Genomic DNA, 15894 nt, shown 5'->3' with positions numbered 1-15894 from the left:
TGCAAATCGACCACCTGAATTGGTAGTTCAAATGGAAGACCATCTGGTATCTATATATCGATTTCTTGGTTTCAGATCGTTGTATTGCACAACAACAAGTGTGGGCTAAACGCATGCTTGATGTGACAAAATATCCACGACTCTGCACCCAGCAAGTTTATATGTCAGTTAATAGACAGATTTCGGATGTCATTCCGTGTACTTCCCATGCACCAAAAATCGCAATGCATGGGAAATGTACGGAACGTAGTTTTGTGATTTCGAGAAAGCCATCCATCCAATTTTACCGTATCCGGTTGTATGAGTGCGAAGTGACCACAGCAAATTGCAATCGTCATGCTCTCCATCGAGGAGCTCGCATCTCTTCTTCGGCGTCGTCACAAGCTGCCCTACAAACGGCGCGTTCGTCTCTTGCGTTTGCTCGAGTGTGCTGTTGAGCGCCCACTGGTCCCAGAGTCACGCTTAGACCTAGCAGCTCTCTCCGATGCGGACTGCATGTTAAAGTTCCGGTTTGATCTGTCTGGCCTCGTTCCGTTGGCTTCGCTAACAGGATGATGTCGTCTTCTTCGGCCCACCATTTCTTTTCAGGGGTGTCGTGTGGACGTCGTCGGTCGATTCCGGCATGATTGGAGTGCCGCAAGAGTGGTGTGTGCAAGAATGACAAGGAAATATCCGGACACGGGAGCTCTACGGCTTGCCGCCAAATCAGCCATTTTGGCGGCATCCCGCATCGAGTTTAAAAGTTGCCTTCAATGAAATAAATATTTGGAGGTTTGAGATACGCGAAGTGTACGGAATTGAGCTCCGAAATCTGTCTAATGAAGCATTCCCATCGCAATTTGTCAGCAAGAAATTTGCCGAAAGCGCCAGAATTATCATTGGCGAACGGGTTGGTGATTATGCGCGGCGAGTCCTGTGTTTTCGAGGACAAAAGAATACGCCAAATTAGAATTGTGCGCACTCTTTACTTGTGTCCATCTGCGTATACCTTTCTATGCTAGCTTATAAGAGAAGACAGCGTTGCCTTGACACTCGGTCTGGATCGGCTGGGTGACAGCGGATTATTGTATTGTTCAACATATATTTGTTCAATGCTTCTCGAACACTAATCAACGTATGACGCCACCAAACGACTAAAATTTACAGGCTATCGGGGAGTACCACATTCGGAGTCATTGTTGTGCACTGAAACTCTCGCAATCAAATTCAAGGGCGGTTCCAAACGCAACTCCTTCATCAAACACAAGACAACACCAGACATGAACTCAGCTCCACATGAGTGGCTGACGAAGCTTCGGTGGACCTCACATTTCGCGAAACTTGAAGTTAGTGACCTTCTTAATGCTTCAAAGGAGGGCATGTTGGTCAGCCAATCCTTTGACAGAATTTTCATTGTGTTGCGGTCAACATGATAAGCATTGGTTTCTATCCAAATCAGTAAGATGTCTTTCACTCTTTGTAGTAGGTTTGTAAAAGGTAAAAGCTTGGGAACGTATCACAATCACTTCAGTCTGGGTGAGCTTGGTAGACAAAATGCAAGCCAACACTGCGATTTGTTCATCTGAGTTCACAATTTTGCACAGAAGCAGTCAGACCTCTACGGGTTTGTATTTTCGTGCGTCGTATTGAAACATTTGTGTGCACGCACAAAGATGAGTGAAATTCATACAACGAAGTCCAAGTCCAATTTACAGTGAGTACAGTTGACACCAAGATTCATTCTTGCGCCACCTCCATATGAATCAACACACTATTGCGTGACGTGCTTGTAGCATATGCTCATTCAAGCTGTCGCCATTACAGCGAACCTCCTTTAACATATCTTTTGTATAGATTCACGTCCATTTGAGTTGTCCACGAATGCTCAGTATGGCAATTGGACGTCGAAATGATTGATCTACGCGAAATGCATTGAGAATGTTGAATGCTGCACTAGAAGTGAAGTGCTGTATATGATGATCCAAAATTCTTCGACGCTGAACGTGTATTCACGCATGGCATGTTTTTTCCTTTGGATCGGTTGACATCAACACCTCATTCGTCTTGGCAAACGCCAAGCAATTTTCAGCTATATTGAGCACGATTGTCGGCTATAACTGCAGTCGCATCATCGTCAAGACAATCAAGACCATCACGAGGTTGAATTGTACCAATTGTGAATTGACCTACTAATTTTGACGTGATGGAAACGTCTTGAAATATCGTGTGCTCAATGTTATCCTCAACTGGCGAAGTCTCGATAAACGCCTGGAATTGCGCACCTTCAAGGGATAACTTTCAAACGCTTGTATTACGTGCTAAGATCATTCTACCCACTGCACTCCTACTTCCGTCAGAGCCCGCTTCTTGACTTCTGGCAGATCTTGAATCCTGGCCTTGGTTTTTGCCAGCCACTGACCGAGTGCGAACGACCATAACTCTCTTGGGTATGTCTCGTCCTTATTTTGAACTATAAATGACTCCGGAATGTCGAGGTCGCCGTGGCACACTTTATAGATTCGCAGCCCCCACAGGTTCATATCCCACTTGTGCTGCTTTAGGTCCCACACGAAATTGATTGCGTTGAGTTTCTTTTCGATCTTTGGATGGATCTTGTCCTTTGTTTTCGCTGCGCGAAAGCCGTTTACATTGACTGTCTTGCCGCGGACGTGGGCTGGCCACGGGTCTCGTGCGGGCACCACGAAAGTTGGTGGCATCGTGGTGTACTTGGAGTACTGGGACTGTTCGCTGCGGACGAGGCGAGCTAGCGTCAATAACAACAGTTGGTTATTATACGAAGCATACGACCCCAGGTGCATGGGCGCCGTCCCTGCTCTGGCCTTTTGGGGCAGCGACCTGCGCTCCTCTCTCTCTACATTAGGCGCAGCAGCGGCCTTTGCAGGCGTTGCTGCCTTGGTCTTACGCTCCAGCAATCCCTCCACCTTCACGATGGCGAGCTCAAACATGCGGTCCACGTCACTTGGTGACATGAGTTTCCCCGCCATGCTGTGCTCCCTCTCCAACGCGGTGAATTGCTGAATGAGCGAGCGGTCCTCTTGCGTGATTTATAAATCGGTCATACAAACGGGATGTATTCCCCACGCAATAATAAAATCCACGCCACCGTTGGAAGATGGCTCCTGACCAACCAATCGGTTGGCCACGGCGCCTACCTCAACGGAACTTGACGTCCACCCGTTTGCCCTGGTCGACGCGGTGGTGTCGTCGGGCTCCTACCCTGAACAGCAAAAGAGCACCTCGATCGTCGACAGACATCGGACTCCACGTCGTCAACCTAAGTCGCTTCAGTGTGTAGCCCAGTTCATGCGAATAACTCACTAAGCGTGGTGCCTCTTCCTTGCTTGGAAACAGATAGACCTTCTCACATCATCCTGTTTTGCTCAAATGAACAAGCTAGCCCATCTATGGATCAGTGGCATTGTCGGCTGTGCCATACACTAGCCGCGCGACCTGTCGACACGGAAAATATATATGTTGAAGTCACGAGCCATCTCCAAACTGACTTGCGATCCCGCGACGAAACACCTCCCATCAACGCACCTGCGCCCACTAGCGTGGAATAGTTTATTCAAAGTGATGGAACTACTGTGTGCGTGCATCGACGCTCTCGGTAGAATTTCGTTGCTGGAGTAGAGTTTCCAGTCGCCTCAGTCGTCATGCGCCTCGGCAGCGCATGGCAGTCGCCCAGCTTGTGCGTTGCCCAAGCTATCACATTCGCCTTTGTGAATCGCGATCTTGCCTACCCGTAGGGGGGCTTGGAGGATGGCTCTCAACTTCATTTCCCTTGCAATGTTGCAATTGTTGTGGCGAGCCCTAGCACTGGGGCAAGCAAGGCACCCTTACGTAACGCACCAACGTTACCACACTACGTACAGCACGCCGGAATGAAGCGAGTTTCCGAAGGTTGTGGAGTGACGTACGGTAGCTTACAGTGTTGGGGGTGTAGAGCAGAGGTTGTTACGCAGAACACTACTCAAGACAACGTCGATCTGTGCATGGGAACATCACTTGAAGTGGAGTCCTCGGGGCTGCCTGGAGCGAGCATGGACGTGCTGTGTGTGCGTCGCACTGGATCTGGAGCAGGCACTGCGTCAAACAAACCTGGCGCCCCCCCGGCGGGTTTCGCGTAACAGTTTTTAGTACATACTAGTAGCACATTGCGTATTGAAATCCGTTTCACTCGACTGAACCACGTTTTATAGATTAAAATGGTCAAATACGTTACGTATATTCAGCGAGGGGAACACCCCTCAGTGGTTTAATAATTTAAACGTTCTACTTGCCATTTAAAACGTCGTACTTTTTCAACCGGGCGACAATGGAAAGGTGGGAGGTTCATTCCATCGCTTCCAGCGCCGACATGTGAGGAATGTCAAGAGCAGCACAGGCATAGTTTCGCCAACCGCGGAGCTCGCAACGTTGCCACATACGTGCCAAGCTACGATCTGTCAACGAGGTGTTCCCAACGACGTTTGGACACTGCTAGTAAGACCAGTTTTCCTAGTATTACTATGATGTTACTATGTATAAACCAGTTGAAATTGTGAATCGGCGATCGTCATGACCACGATGAAGAGAGCGCCGCGTGCGCAGTACGGTGTAGTGTTTCCCCGAGGCACTCCGTCCTCCAAGATTGACCGGATTGAAGCCAAACTGAAGTCGTCCAAGCTGGTGGTAGTGTGCGAAAGTGTGTCCAAGGGCAAGGCATTTCTCGATGAGTACAACGGCAGGGTCTTGACCGTGGCTGCTTCGCGTGAACTATTGGAAGTTGAGGCCGAATCTCAGAGCTTGCTCAAGTGTGTCTTGGAACCTGATCGAAAAACCAAGTCCCTGAACGCTTACGACGTAATTGGGACGCAATTTCAACGGAAGGAGCCATTCGAAGTGGTCGGGGCAGCGGAGAAATTTCTGCATTACCACGACCACGATGGCCAGGAGCCCTTCTTCTCGTCGAGCGAAGAACTGCACTTATTGCATACCTACATCGAGCGAGTACTTCGGGAGGACCATGTCGACTCGGACGAACCGCCCCTCGAGCAACACCATGCTGCATTCAAGCTGATTCCACTACACGACATGTTTGCAAAGTTTCAGCTGTGGAATACCTTTAAGTGGTCCATTTTCCCCACGAACTTGCACTTGGCGAATGCCATGGAAGCGTATTTCGGCGCAAAAGTGGCCCTGTACTTTTCCTGGTTGCACTTCTTCACAGTATTCCTCACTGGTCCTGCCGTCGTGGGCGGGCTGTTGGCTCTGTACGAGTACGTGTACGTCGAAGAGGCGTCCGGGGACTCGACGATCGCGCCGTTCTTCACGCTGCTGATGGTAGTGTGGAGTGCGTGCTTTGTGCAGTTTTGGGCTCGTCGGTCGTCCACGCTCGTGTGTGGGTGGGGCGTCATTGAGTCGACGTCCTATTCTCGCCGATCCGAGTACCAAGGGCTTGTGCATGTCAATGTTTTTTCTGGCGCTCGCGGCCTCACGTATCCGTACTACCGCCGTCTATACAAGTACTTGATCTCGGCGACGATGACGGGAGGCATGTTGGTGCTGGCGTTTTGCCTCATGGTGGTGTCCCTCAACTTTCAAGGGTACATCCACGACGATTCATACTTTGGTTCGTACCTCCATCTACCATTTGTGCACCAATTCTCGTTGCCTGGCGCGGTCTTTGACCAACAAGGCGGTGGTCCATACCCCTGGCTGCTTCCGTTCGTCCCGACCGTAACCCACGCGTCTTGCATTCTGTTTCTTAATTTGCGGTACCGTGCTGTGGCGGTCCAGTTGACGGATTGGGAAAATCACAAAACGGTCGAAGCGTACGAAGACGCGCTTGTGTTGAAGCGGTTCCTCTTTGAAGCGTTCGACTGCTACATTGCGCTGTTTTACTTGGCATTTTGCCAGCTCGACGTGGTCTTGCTCCAGAAAGAACTCGTGTCGCTGTACACGCTCGACACGATTCGGCGAGTCGGCATCGAGACCATTCTCCCCTTGGCGCTGCGTTGGTGCAAGTCGAATGTAATCGGTGCGGCGCCGGTGGACGCCACCATGGACGAGACAGTGACGGCGTCGACTGTCCAAGTCGTCGATGAAGCAACCGACTTCGAAGAGTACGAGCCGTTCGACGACTACATGGAAAAAGTGATCGAATTCGGGTACATCGTCCTGTTTTCGTCGTGTTTTCCGCTGGCGTCGCTGCTCAGTGTTGCGTCCAACCTGGTCGAACTGAAGGCGGACCAGTTCAAGTTGCTCTTTGTGCATCAGCGCCCGCGAGTCCACCGCGTGGGATCGATTGGGATTTGGCAGACCATCCTGACGGGGCTCGTCTGGCTGTCGGTTATCACGAACGTGTTTTTGTTTGGCTTTACCACGGAGCAAATGATGATTTGGTTCCCGTCGTACTTTGACACCAAGCACGTGGACGACGCGATATTTGGTGGCGTCGACCACATCCACGTCGCCGCGAAAGGCCGCGAGAGTGCCGTGCTCGGACTAGTCTTCTTGCTCGAGCACGTGGCCTTTTTCCTCGTCCAAACCATCCTGGCGTTCATCCCGACAACTCCCGACAGCGTTGTGGAAGAGAACGAGCGCCGACAGTTTGTCCTACTGAGCAAAAAAAACAAGCACGTGATTGCATCTCCAACGTCGACAGCTCTCAAGATGGAGAAATAATCAATGCAATTAACTCATCAAGGGTGCTTCATTGGGGCTCGACGGATTGCCATGAACTCGTCTCAGCATCTGGGATGCTGCGGGACGAAGGCATGATCTTGCCCCTCAACAAAAGCGCTCTTCCTCGAATTGCGGCATCATCTACGAGTGGAAGAGTTACAGTAATCCCCCGAATACGACGTGTAGTAGTACTATATAGTACTACTAATTACGTGTGGGATATTATCCGGATGTCCATCCTCGATCTTTGGTTGGCAGTCACACAGCACCATCATGGAGCGCATTAGTCCGTCGGAGAAGCTGTACATCACACATGGTATTGCACAAGACGTCCGTGCCGATGGCCGAAGTCGACTGAGCCGACGTGTGCTTCGCATGGAAAGCGGCCTCCTCAGTCAAAGCCACGGGTCCAGTCGAGTGTCGATGAAGTCCGGCAGTACGGATGTCCTTGCAAGTGTCAAAGTGGAGGTCGCCCATGGAAACCACGAGAACGGGTGGGTCGAACTGTCTGTTCAGTGTGCACCGTCGGTCTCTGAAAAGATGGACGGGCGAGCTCAAGAAGAAATGAACGTCGAACTGACCGAGCGCATGAAGCGCCTCGTCGTCGTACCGCTGTCCACGGATGATCTCGTCATCGTTCCCAGCAAAAGCGTGTGGGTAGTCTACGTCGATGTCATGGTGTTCGATACATCCGGCAACCTTCCCGACGTCGTGTCCATGGCCATCTACGCGGCGCTGCGGGATACATTGCTTCCATCCATCAAACTGAGCGGCGATAAGGACGACCAGGAGCAGATCATTCAGGTTGAGAGTGACCCTGCTTCCGGACGTCGCTTGTCGCTGGACGATTGGCCTGTGTGCCTCACATTGAGCAAGGTGGACAAGTGGTTCGTCATGGACGCGACCCTTGAAGAAGAAATGTGCATGACGGCCCAGATCAGCGTGTCTATCGACCGCCGAGGCCATGTATGCGGCATGCAGAAGAACGGGGTGGGGGCACTGGACCTTAAGGAGATGCAAGCTATGGTGGATGTCGCGAGCAAGGTGTCGCCCGAGGTCTTCCAAGCGATGTCTAACGTCTTTTCAGACCAAGATGCCCAGGACTTGTCAAGAGGCCACGTGGCCGAACGCAGTGGGTTCCTCGCTTAAAAAGAGACTCGCAATCGACGACAGTGCCTTCTACATTTTTTTCAGCTCTTCTTCAGCCAACTCCTTGACATCCTTCGCCGACTTCGACTAATCATACAAACGCTTGAGCACATCATGATCGCACAATGGATCAGCCTGCCTTGTCCGTAAACGACCCGAGTCGAGCACCCTTTTGCTTGTCTGGCCGGCTGAGCAAGTTGTTGAAAAAGTTGGCCAGGTGCTTTGGGTTCACATCCTACGGCACACGTCTACGTCAGCGGCAACAGCAGTCGATCGAAGTTAGCTCCCACCTTGGTAGCGGCAGTTTTCACATCGACCTTTTCCTGCACAATTATATTCATGACGAATCCGTGACTTGCAATTCTGTGTACCCCCTTCCTCATGTCCGCGTCTGCGCGCCGCGCCGCCGCCAATTCCTCGGCCCGACGACTTGCTTCGACGCTGCTCTTTTGTAAATCCACCAAGCCTACTTTCACGCATTAGACTTCATAAACATGGTGTGTGCGCCGGTGAGACCTGCGCCGGCAGCCTTTTCCAACTTGCGCAGCCAAACTTGGTTGGGGTCGACGCGAATCTCAGGGTGGAGAAGCGCCTATACTTCGTCGTTGACCTCCACACCTTCGTGACCCTTCAATGCATGTACCCACCGAGTCCTCGCGTTTTTCGACTGGAGCCGGGATAAATTTCTCAAACGTGGTCGACTTCTGCCATCGCGGCTACACTTGATCACATTCCCATGAGGTCGTGTACCGAAACTGGATGAGTGTAGTAGACCTGGGAGCCCACGAGACTCTGCTCAATCAAGGCGGCTGTGTCGTAGCCCGACGGCACGAAGATAGCGCCGCGATCGACCAGCTAGAGTCCTCTGTTGGATATACAGATGCGACAAAGAACTTGGCACCTTTGGAACTTGGGTGAATTTGAACACATCGGGGTGCGAACGATGGAGAACGTAATCCTTCAACACGTCCAAGTTGGTGCCGGTCTTGCTCGATGTATAGCACACGGCCGCTCCGTCTACAGCACAGCATGCAATACTCATGTCTGGTTGTATGTTCAAAGCAAAGTGTTCGTACATGCCAAAGCGAGTTGGCGGATGGTGTGCTGGACAAAGTCAGCCTTCACCGTGTCCTCCGGGGCAGTCTGCATTTCCATGAGGAATCACCTTCTGGTAAATGAAAACGACGTACATCCGATTTACACATGACAATCACGATGGGAATCCCTGCATTGTGCACCAGCACGCCTTCCGGGAGCGATTTCTACACTCGTGGCGGACAATGTCATCTTTGTCAGAATGCCCACATCATACCAACAATTCGTCGTCCTTGACAAGGCTCGCAGTCGAAGTTTGCCCCTAAAATGCCACAGTATGAGCTACATCAAACGTACGAGACGATGGGTACCGGTTCAACGTAGCTGAGCCAATGTTTTCGGTTCGAGTCGAGCAAGTCCGACCGCTGGTTTTCGGGGAGATTCGAGAGCTTGCCTTCAACGACCGAATGCAGTGTGGATAAGCACTGCAGACACAAGTCAGGATAGTTGTGTCGAGCATGCTGCCAAGTGGTAAATGGTTGCAAACCTTGTCCAAGGTTGGCTTGATGGTCCACGGTTTGCTCCCGTCAACAGCGACGAGCGCCACGGTGTTCGCCAATTTCTCTGCATCGATCGCAAGCGACAGAAACGACAAATCCGACGAGATTTTTTCCGTGTTGAGCGACCACACGTTGATTTGGCACGACGGATCTTCCTCCGACGGGACGTGGAAGCTTGTAAAGTCAGCGGGCAGCACCTCTAGTGTTTGCACCCGCTCGCTCGGGTTCTTGATACCCTGCCACCGCTGAATCAACGACGACTTCCCGACTTCCGTTCCACCCAGCAAGAGCACTTGTGTTGACGGGATCGGCGCACGAACTGAGCTGTCACGGAGCAAACTTTGCCACAAGTTGGAACTCGCCATGATGGCCAGGTTGCGTCTTTGGGAGACAGCCTGAAGATAATGTCCTGTGTAATTTGATACTGTACTAGAATATACAGGCAGAAAGGAAGGCTTCGTAAACCAATATTTCATTGTATTAAATGATGGAAGCACCCTCAGATCAAACTTGGCACAGAGCACAGCACTATACAAGCATTCAACAGCTCATGCTAAGAGTCGCGGTGTGAGTATATTCCACGTTAAGCATACTTTTCGATACGATAGCTTTCCATTGAGCGTTCTTCATGGCCCTGAAAACTCATCTTGTTCAGAACTCGACTTCAATTAAGTCGCACGGGTTGCGTACTACTGCATGCACGAATGCCTCCAAGTCACTCGTACACTTGCGATACGCTCGCAAAACGACGGCGTGACTTCCGTCCGGCTGCGCTGCTTTCGGGGATTCTGGCAGAGGTGTCCCCGCTATGCTGATCTTGCGGCCACGGGGTGAAGTCGGCACCCGCACGGAGTATCGAGTCGGGATTGATGACAAACGCTGGATCGTAGAAAAATCATTGCGCTGAATCGCCAGTGCTAAGTGCAGGTGTCGCACCCATTCGTTCATTTCCATTTCACTCGGGGCGGAAAACAGCATGCGGCGTTTGGGGGTTTGAACGGCAAACCTCCACAGCGTGCCGTACGTCCCTGTGAACGTGGCATCACGGGGAAGAGCTTGGATGGACGATGGCGAGCAGTCGCGCAAGTCGAGTTCGCCTTTGCGCACGTCCAGTTCATAGTAACGCAGCACGGAGCTCGTGAGCACTACATGACGAACCTTCCATGTCTTGCGGTGGAACCACCCTCCCTGACCTCGCTTGAACAACATGCCTTTCATGAGGACTTCCGTCGCATTGAAGGCGTTGCTGAGCGTGTCGCTAGAGCTGAAGCTGCTGTGGCGTGGGCACCTGCCCAGGGACGGCGAGGGGGGTGGCTGTACTGTGGGAGCCATTGCGACCGATTCGAAATGGCCGAAGGACGCAGCGCCGCTTGCGTCCAAGCCCGCCGCTGCGCGAGATGCAAATTTCGACCGTTCTACCTTGTGATTGGTCGAAAGTGAAACGCCTGCTGCTTCAACGTCCCAACCACCTCGCGAAAATCCATGTTCTCATGGCTCAATGCCTTGCTCCTCGTGCATCCGTCGATTTAGGACAATGGCCTGCGCCAGACACAGCACTTTGTCTTTGCGACGCAGGCTACGCACCCGCATTGCAAACCGCTTGAAGACACTGTCGGGGTGGGCCTGTCGTCGCTGCAGGAGCCACCGCATCACGTCTGCTTCAGGGATTCGACCGTCCCGTTGTGGAAGCAAGTTGCCAATGGCGCCTTCGTCACAAGGGCAATGAGCAAAATATAAGAGCCCACCAATGGCGCTGCAATGGATGGCACGTGTGGAACCAACCATGTCAAACGCAAAGGCGATACGCGTGGTTGGATCGGACGGCAGCCACCGCAGCCTTGGCGAGTTGCGCCAGAGGTGGGCGATTCGCTTCGCTTCCTGCTGGACCTCCTTCATCCCAACATCGCTTGAGCAATAGTCTTCCGACTTGAGTAGCGTCGAGTGCTCTTGGCGGCTTCTGTCGTATCGAACAGCAACGACCGCCCGACCGAGTGCTGATATATTCAGTGTTGTCTTCATGTGGAGAGCAAGTCTTGCTTCGGAGGACGACTCGAACACGTGGACGGTGGGGTACCATGCCGCAAAGCAATCCCGCGTGACAATGCCCGACTTGCCCGGGTCCAAGGACGACCAAAAACGCCGCTCTGAAACGATCCATCCAACTGCTGCCAGCGCATGCAGCAACTCGCTTCGTCGTAAAATGCGATCGGTGCCTGCATCTTGCGTTTCCAACGCGGCAAAGATGAAGTCGGCACGCCTTTCGATCGGTTGCTTCCTTGCACTATTCTGTTGCCTCAATGCCTTAGTTACTGCCGCCAGGGCGGCTTTTCCGTCGGCTGTAGAACAGTACGCGTTGAATTGCCGCACCCAGTCGTGGGTGTCATGAAGAGCCAAAAGGTCATGATCTTCGTCCATGAATTCCAATCCTCCACTGGCCAAGTGATGGCGGTAGTTGGCCATCTCAACGAGACGCCCAGCTTGCTTCCACGTCCACACACCTCGTCGTCGGCACGAACGCATCGCATGCTGTTGCAGCCACTCGACCAAACTCGACTCGCGTATGCGGCCCGAATGCGTCGGGTCCAAAGCTTGGATCGCAAGCGGCACAAGTTTGGCTGGACGGTGCAGTAGACGAAATATTGTCGCCATGGACGCCACTGGAACCCCCCTCTCGTGCACTTCCATAGCGTCGCTGGCGTGACTAAAACATCGCACGACACCAGTTAGGAACGCGGGGCTTGGATGGAGCGATCCGTCGTTGTGAGTTTGTATTCTAAGTCCGCGCAGTTGAAGGGCAGTTGTGTTTGTGTCGGCTCGCCCCCGTGCCATTTGAACGAACCGTTGGACCGCTGCGTCCACTTCGACTTCCTTGGCTTCTTGGATCGCGGCTTCGAGGACACTCTTCACCGCGTCGGTGAGTCCAACGCGATGACGGAAATGTGCTGACATCTCCATTTGTCTGGCGTGAATCGCAGCGGCATCTACAACACCATCGTCAGACGCGGACAAGCGCAGTGGTGTTGACGTCACGCACTTGCTACATGGTTGTCGAACGTTTCTTGGCGGCAAAATGCTGTGCACGTCAGTCACATCGCAACGGTAAGCGACTTCGACGGCATGAGCGATGAGGGGATGTACCTGCTTGGCATTCCAAACACTGATAGAGCGGAGGGAACCTATCTCGAAACGCCAGCCTCGCCTGGACTTGACCAAGCCACTTCTCGCGAGCAATCATGTAGCGCAGCGCTTCTGCGCGTCGTTGCTTTGCTTTTCCATGCACCACCCGAGTCCAAAGCCGTTTGATTCGTGTGGCCAGGGGACGCCGTTGAGGAGCTAGGATGTGGGTGGTTGCCCACGCTGCAAATTCTTTGAACGACAATTTCCCCGACCCACTCACGTCGAGCGCATCAAACGTTGCACCAGTGGCGACTTCGCCCAAGTCCCGCGCAATATCGGCAAATTCCCGGCGATCGAGAAACCCGGATGCGTCCAAGTCATACGAGAAAAAGAGATGCCGCAGTCGCATGGTCTCGCGCGATGCTTTGGACGTGTCGGTAGTCGCCGAGTTGAGTTGCTTGACGCGCTGCACTTCTTGGTGCAGAACTCGACGACCTGACTTTGTCTCAACGTACGCACACACATCGTCGGCCACCGACACGACCGCGGCGGCCACCGCCTTCTCTTCCATCGACATGCGGAGTGCCTCCTCGTCCTCCGGACTGCCGCCCTTTACGACATGCTGCGAAAAGTTCTTGTCGCACGCGCGTTGATGCGCCCAGTACGGCTTGTACAAGGCAAACGCCATGCCACAATACACACACGCAAACCTCGGTGGTTCCGTCCGTCGGAATGCAACTTGCATGGCGCTGGTTTGACGAAGCGATTCGTCGTGATACAGCAAGCGTGCGGCGTGTTGCGAGAATGACGCGTCCGTCCACCGGTTGAGTAAGTGCTTCATGCTCAACTTCATCTTCAAGAAGACGAGCTCGGGACGGTCAAGTCGACGCCGTCGGCCGTTGTGACGCTGCGTGGGTGCCGTGTCGAGCCAGTTGTAAAACTCATCGAACTACCTCAGCCGTCAAACGCGCGGACAGTGTTTGGACCGAGCACGTACATCCACGACACCGTTGTGATCTGCGTCGATGGCGGCCAGAGCATCTTGCAGCCCTCGGCGATCAATTGCAATGCCCAACTCGTCAAATAAACTCTTGAGCTCTCTCGAGTCCATTGAGCCAGACCCGTCCACGTCGTACGCGTCAAACACATCTCGAACTTGGGCGCGACGACGCTCCACCGGTGGCAAGTGCTTTCTCGCGGCGGTTCGCTCGATCGCCGTTGCTTTGAGTTGGAGAGTAAGCCGCTTGCGTCGCGTCCCGAGCTATTCGACAACAATGAATCCCAGTCCACGCAATGCGACCGACCAACGAAGTTGTCGACGCCGAATTCAACTGGCATTCGAATGTCGCCATCTTGACGGCAACATTCGATGAAACGAACGCCCGCTCACGTGTGGAACGAGCCGCTTCGTCACGCTCGAGTCGGCATTTGAGCTGCCGGACGCGGTATCGAGCCAAGTACCCTCGAAGCCATCGGTCTTTCGTCAAGGCGTAGAATTGTTCGAGGCCGAGGCGTCGCCGCCGCTTCTGGAGGGAATGGAATTCCAATACCCACGCTCGGACAAGCTGTCTCAAATTGCGCACCAATTTTTTCTGCTGGCGCCGCACGTGGACCTTTTTACACGCCAATTTCTTGCGCATTGCTGTCTGTTTGGGCGCGTGAAGTGGCTGAAATTCCATCGAGAGTGTACCTGAATCCGCACACGCATAGCTTCTTTGTGTCTGTTGCAAGCGCGCCACCATCGCTGGATGCACGCGGCGCTCACGTGAGCGAGCCACCTCTTCTTGGCCAGCATCCGCCTTGTGTGAAAGCCTCGGTAGTATCGCTGGACAGTCGTCGATGCAGCGATCAAGTTTGAGAACCGGTGTCGATATGCTTTCTATTTTCATGGTGCTGGATAACAAGTCGTGCTAGGGGGGGGGGCGAAGGAAACCTGAATCGTGGTCGCATGGCCGTGTACCGCCATCGAGTAGTTGAACCCCCACGAAGACTTCTCCTTGACACCGCCAACGTCATCCTGGAGCAACTTGTGTACACCCGCTTCGATCACGGCCACAGCGGCATGCGGCCGACCTTTGGCCAATTCCGTCTGGGCAGCGTCGCGAACTGTTGCTGCAGTTTGCTCAATCCAAGTCGCTTCGAGCTCGACAGGGTCTGGCAAGACCGCAGCGCCTGTGTTAAACGGAGCAGCGTTGCCCTCGGACCCGTCGCCAAAGACGATATCTGCGGACATTTCAGCCGCCAGAAGCGACGCCGTCTGGTCCGTCCACATGTCTTTGCCTTGGTGCGCGTAAATTGCCTTTTGTATGCGGTGCTGCATTTCGATCGAGTACTTTGCCGCGCCTTGGCCTACAAGCTCCATCACGCTTCCCCATCGCATGCATCGGGATTCTTACGAAGGGTGTTACTGGCCGTGGGAAGGCTGTAGAAAGAATTAGCTTCCTGTGTGACGATGCTATGGTATTCGTACACACCTGCTCGGACCGTCGTTGGGGTCGAGGACAAGGTCTTTCGTAAGCGCGACCGGATCCAACTGGTCTGTTATCCACGGGTCTTGAGAGATTTCTTGCATTAGGTGGTCGTCCAGTTCACCGGCAACCGATTCGCATTTCGTTGGCGTTGAAGACGCGCCACATGCGACGAACGTTGAGGTCTTGGATTCATGGGGACGTCCGGCATTGAGAGCGACGACGGACGGTAGTTTGGACGTTGTCGACGAGATGGTCGTGGTGTTGACAATGTTGTCCAGGGAGGTGGATTCTGGTACGGCGACAGGAGGCATGGCCATGCATGCTGACGCTTCTTCCTGCCACGATTTGAAGTCGATGGCGCCATCAAGCAAAGGGAACGTCGACGGCAACAACTCGATGGGATTCGTAGCGCGATGTCGACGTTTCCCGGGCGATGCCATCGCATCATTGTTGCTTTGGACATGAAATTCCATGGCGTCAGCAACGCGCCGCACCTTTCGCTCGGCGATTTGTGCAGACGTGAGAACGAGTTTGGCCCGGTGGGCTTCAGCAAACAGCTGAGTGTACGGAGATGTCTCTGTGCAATCGAACAGCTTAATACTCTGAACGACCTCCATGCCATCCAAACATACCTTTGAGCGTGCCGACCTTGGCGTTGAGTGAAAGGGTCTTGGGAGATGGCCCGTGCTGCGGCGCATCGCCGACGAGCCATCGAAACTCGGCCAGCAAGTCAATACTGGCGGGCTCGGGCCACTCGATCTTCTCAAGCGTGCGCATGGGCGGTAGTGCCCGCGGCAGTTACGTGAGCGTTTCACGCTTGCAAGTAGGCATAGCCCCGTAACCATGCCAGCGCTTGGCGCTGCCCGCGGGGGTTTGAATGGAGGAGCACTTTA

At 53.3% G+C, this 15894-nt stretch overlaps 7 protein-coding genes across 10 annotated transcripts; 1 reads left to right on the top strand and 6 right to left on the bottom strand.

The window, feature by feature from the left end:
* Positions 1 to 2253: 2253 nt before the first annotated feature.
* On the bottom strand, positions 2254 to 3055 carry H310_00204 (hypothetical protein). The gene has a single exon (XM_008862883.1). It carries the CDS (start codon positions 2982 to 2984, stop codon positions 2304 to 2306), a length of 681 nt encoding a protein of 226 aa, XP_008861105.1. The 5' UTR covers positions 2985 to 3055; the 3' UTR covers positions 2254 to 2303.
* A 2012-nt stretch (positions 3056 to 5067) lies between these two features.
* H310_00203 (hypothetical protein) lies at positions 5068 to 5448 on the bottom strand (the record flags this gene model as incomplete). The annotated part of the gene is made up of 1 exon (XM_008862882.1): positions 5068 to 5448. One exon carries the CDS (start codon positions 5446 to 5448, stop codon positions 5068 to 5070), a length of 381 nt encoding a protein of 126 aa, XP_008861104.1.
* A 180-nt stretch (positions 5449 to 5628) lies between these two features.
* Positions 5629 to 6258, bottom strand: H310_00202 (hypothetical protein; the record flags this gene model as incomplete). Its single annotated transcript, XM_008862881.1, has 1 exon — positions 5629 to 6258. The coding sequence occupies one exon, from the start codon at positions 6256 to 6258 to the stop codon at positions 5629 to 5631; it is 630 nt and encodes a 209-aa protein (XP_008861103.1).
* Positions 6259 to 6918: 660 nt separating this feature from the next.
* H310_00200 (hypothetical protein) lies at positions 6919 to 9823 on the bottom strand. 4 transcript variants are annotated; one of them, XM_008862876.1, is made up of 13 exons: positions 9401 to 9823; positions 9225 to 9338; positions 9131 to 9175; positions 9009 to 9080; positions 8895 to 8961; positions 8720 to 8835; positions 8593 to 8673; positions 8466 to 8534; positions 8335 to 8410; positions 8190 to 8284; positions 8109 to 8141; positions 7958 to 8053; positions 6919 to 7905 (listed from the first exon to the last, which is right to left on the bottom strand). In XM_008862876.1, exons 1-13 carry the CDS (start codon positions 9776 to 9778, stop codon positions 7849 to 7851), a joined length of 1299 nt encoding a protein of 432 aa, XP_008861098.1. In that variant the 5' UTR covers positions 9779 to 9823; the 3' UTR covers positions 6919 to 7848. The 4 variants fall into 4 exon arrangements, with proteins under 4 accessions (XP_008861098.1, XP_008861099.1, XP_008861100.1 ...); XM_008862877.1 differs by having other exon boundaries at positions 7958 to 8141; XM_008862878.1 differs by having other exon boundaries at positions 6919 to 8053.
* H310_00201 (hypothetical protein) lies at positions 6920 to 8201 on the top strand. Its single transcript, XM_008862880.1, has one exon. It carries the CDS (start codon positions 6943 to 6945, stop codon positions 7816 to 7818), a length of 876 nt encoding a protein of 291 aa, XP_008861102.1. The 5' UTR covers positions 6920 to 6942; the 3' UTR covers positions 7819 to 8201.
* Positions 9824 to 10064: 241 nt separating the features above from the next.
* On the bottom strand, positions 10065 to 10745 carry H310_00199 (hypothetical protein; the record flags this gene model as incomplete). Its single annotated transcript, XM_008862875.1, has 1 exon — positions 10065 to 10745. One exon carries the CDS (start codon positions 10743 to 10745, stop codon positions 10065 to 10067), a length of 681 nt encoding a protein of 226 aa, XP_008861097.1.
* Positions 10746 to 10901: 156 nt separating this feature from the next.
* Positions 10902 to 15806, bottom strand: H310_00198 (hypothetical protein; the record flags this gene model as incomplete). Its single annotated transcript, XM_008862874.1, has 10 exons — positions 15634 to 15806; positions 15005 to 15578; positions 14927 to 14952; positions 14491 to 14879; positions 14221 to 14409; positions 13835 to 14176; positions 13528 to 13791; positions 12552 to 13479; positions 12448 to 12486; positions 10902 to 12394 (listed from the first exon to the last, which is right to left on the bottom strand). Exons 1-10 carry the CDS (start codon positions 15776 to 15778, stop codon positions 10902 to 10904), a joined length of 4389 nt encoding a protein of 1462 aa, XP_008861096.1. The 5' UTR covers positions 15779 to 15806.
* Between the last annotated feature and the right edge of the window lie 88 nt (positions 15807 to 15894).

This window comes from Aphanomyces invadans, assembly GCF_000520115.1.
Source record: "Aphanomyces invadans strain NJM9701 unplaced genomic scaffold supercont1.1, whole genome shotgun sequence".
NCBI classification, from domain to species: domain Eukaryota; phylum Oomycota; class Saprolegniomycetes; order Saprolegniales; family Verrucalvaceae; genus Aphanomyces; species Aphanomyces invadans.
Note: the sequence above shows the minus strand (reverse complement) of the source record. Positions and strands in the feature narration are given on the sequence as shown.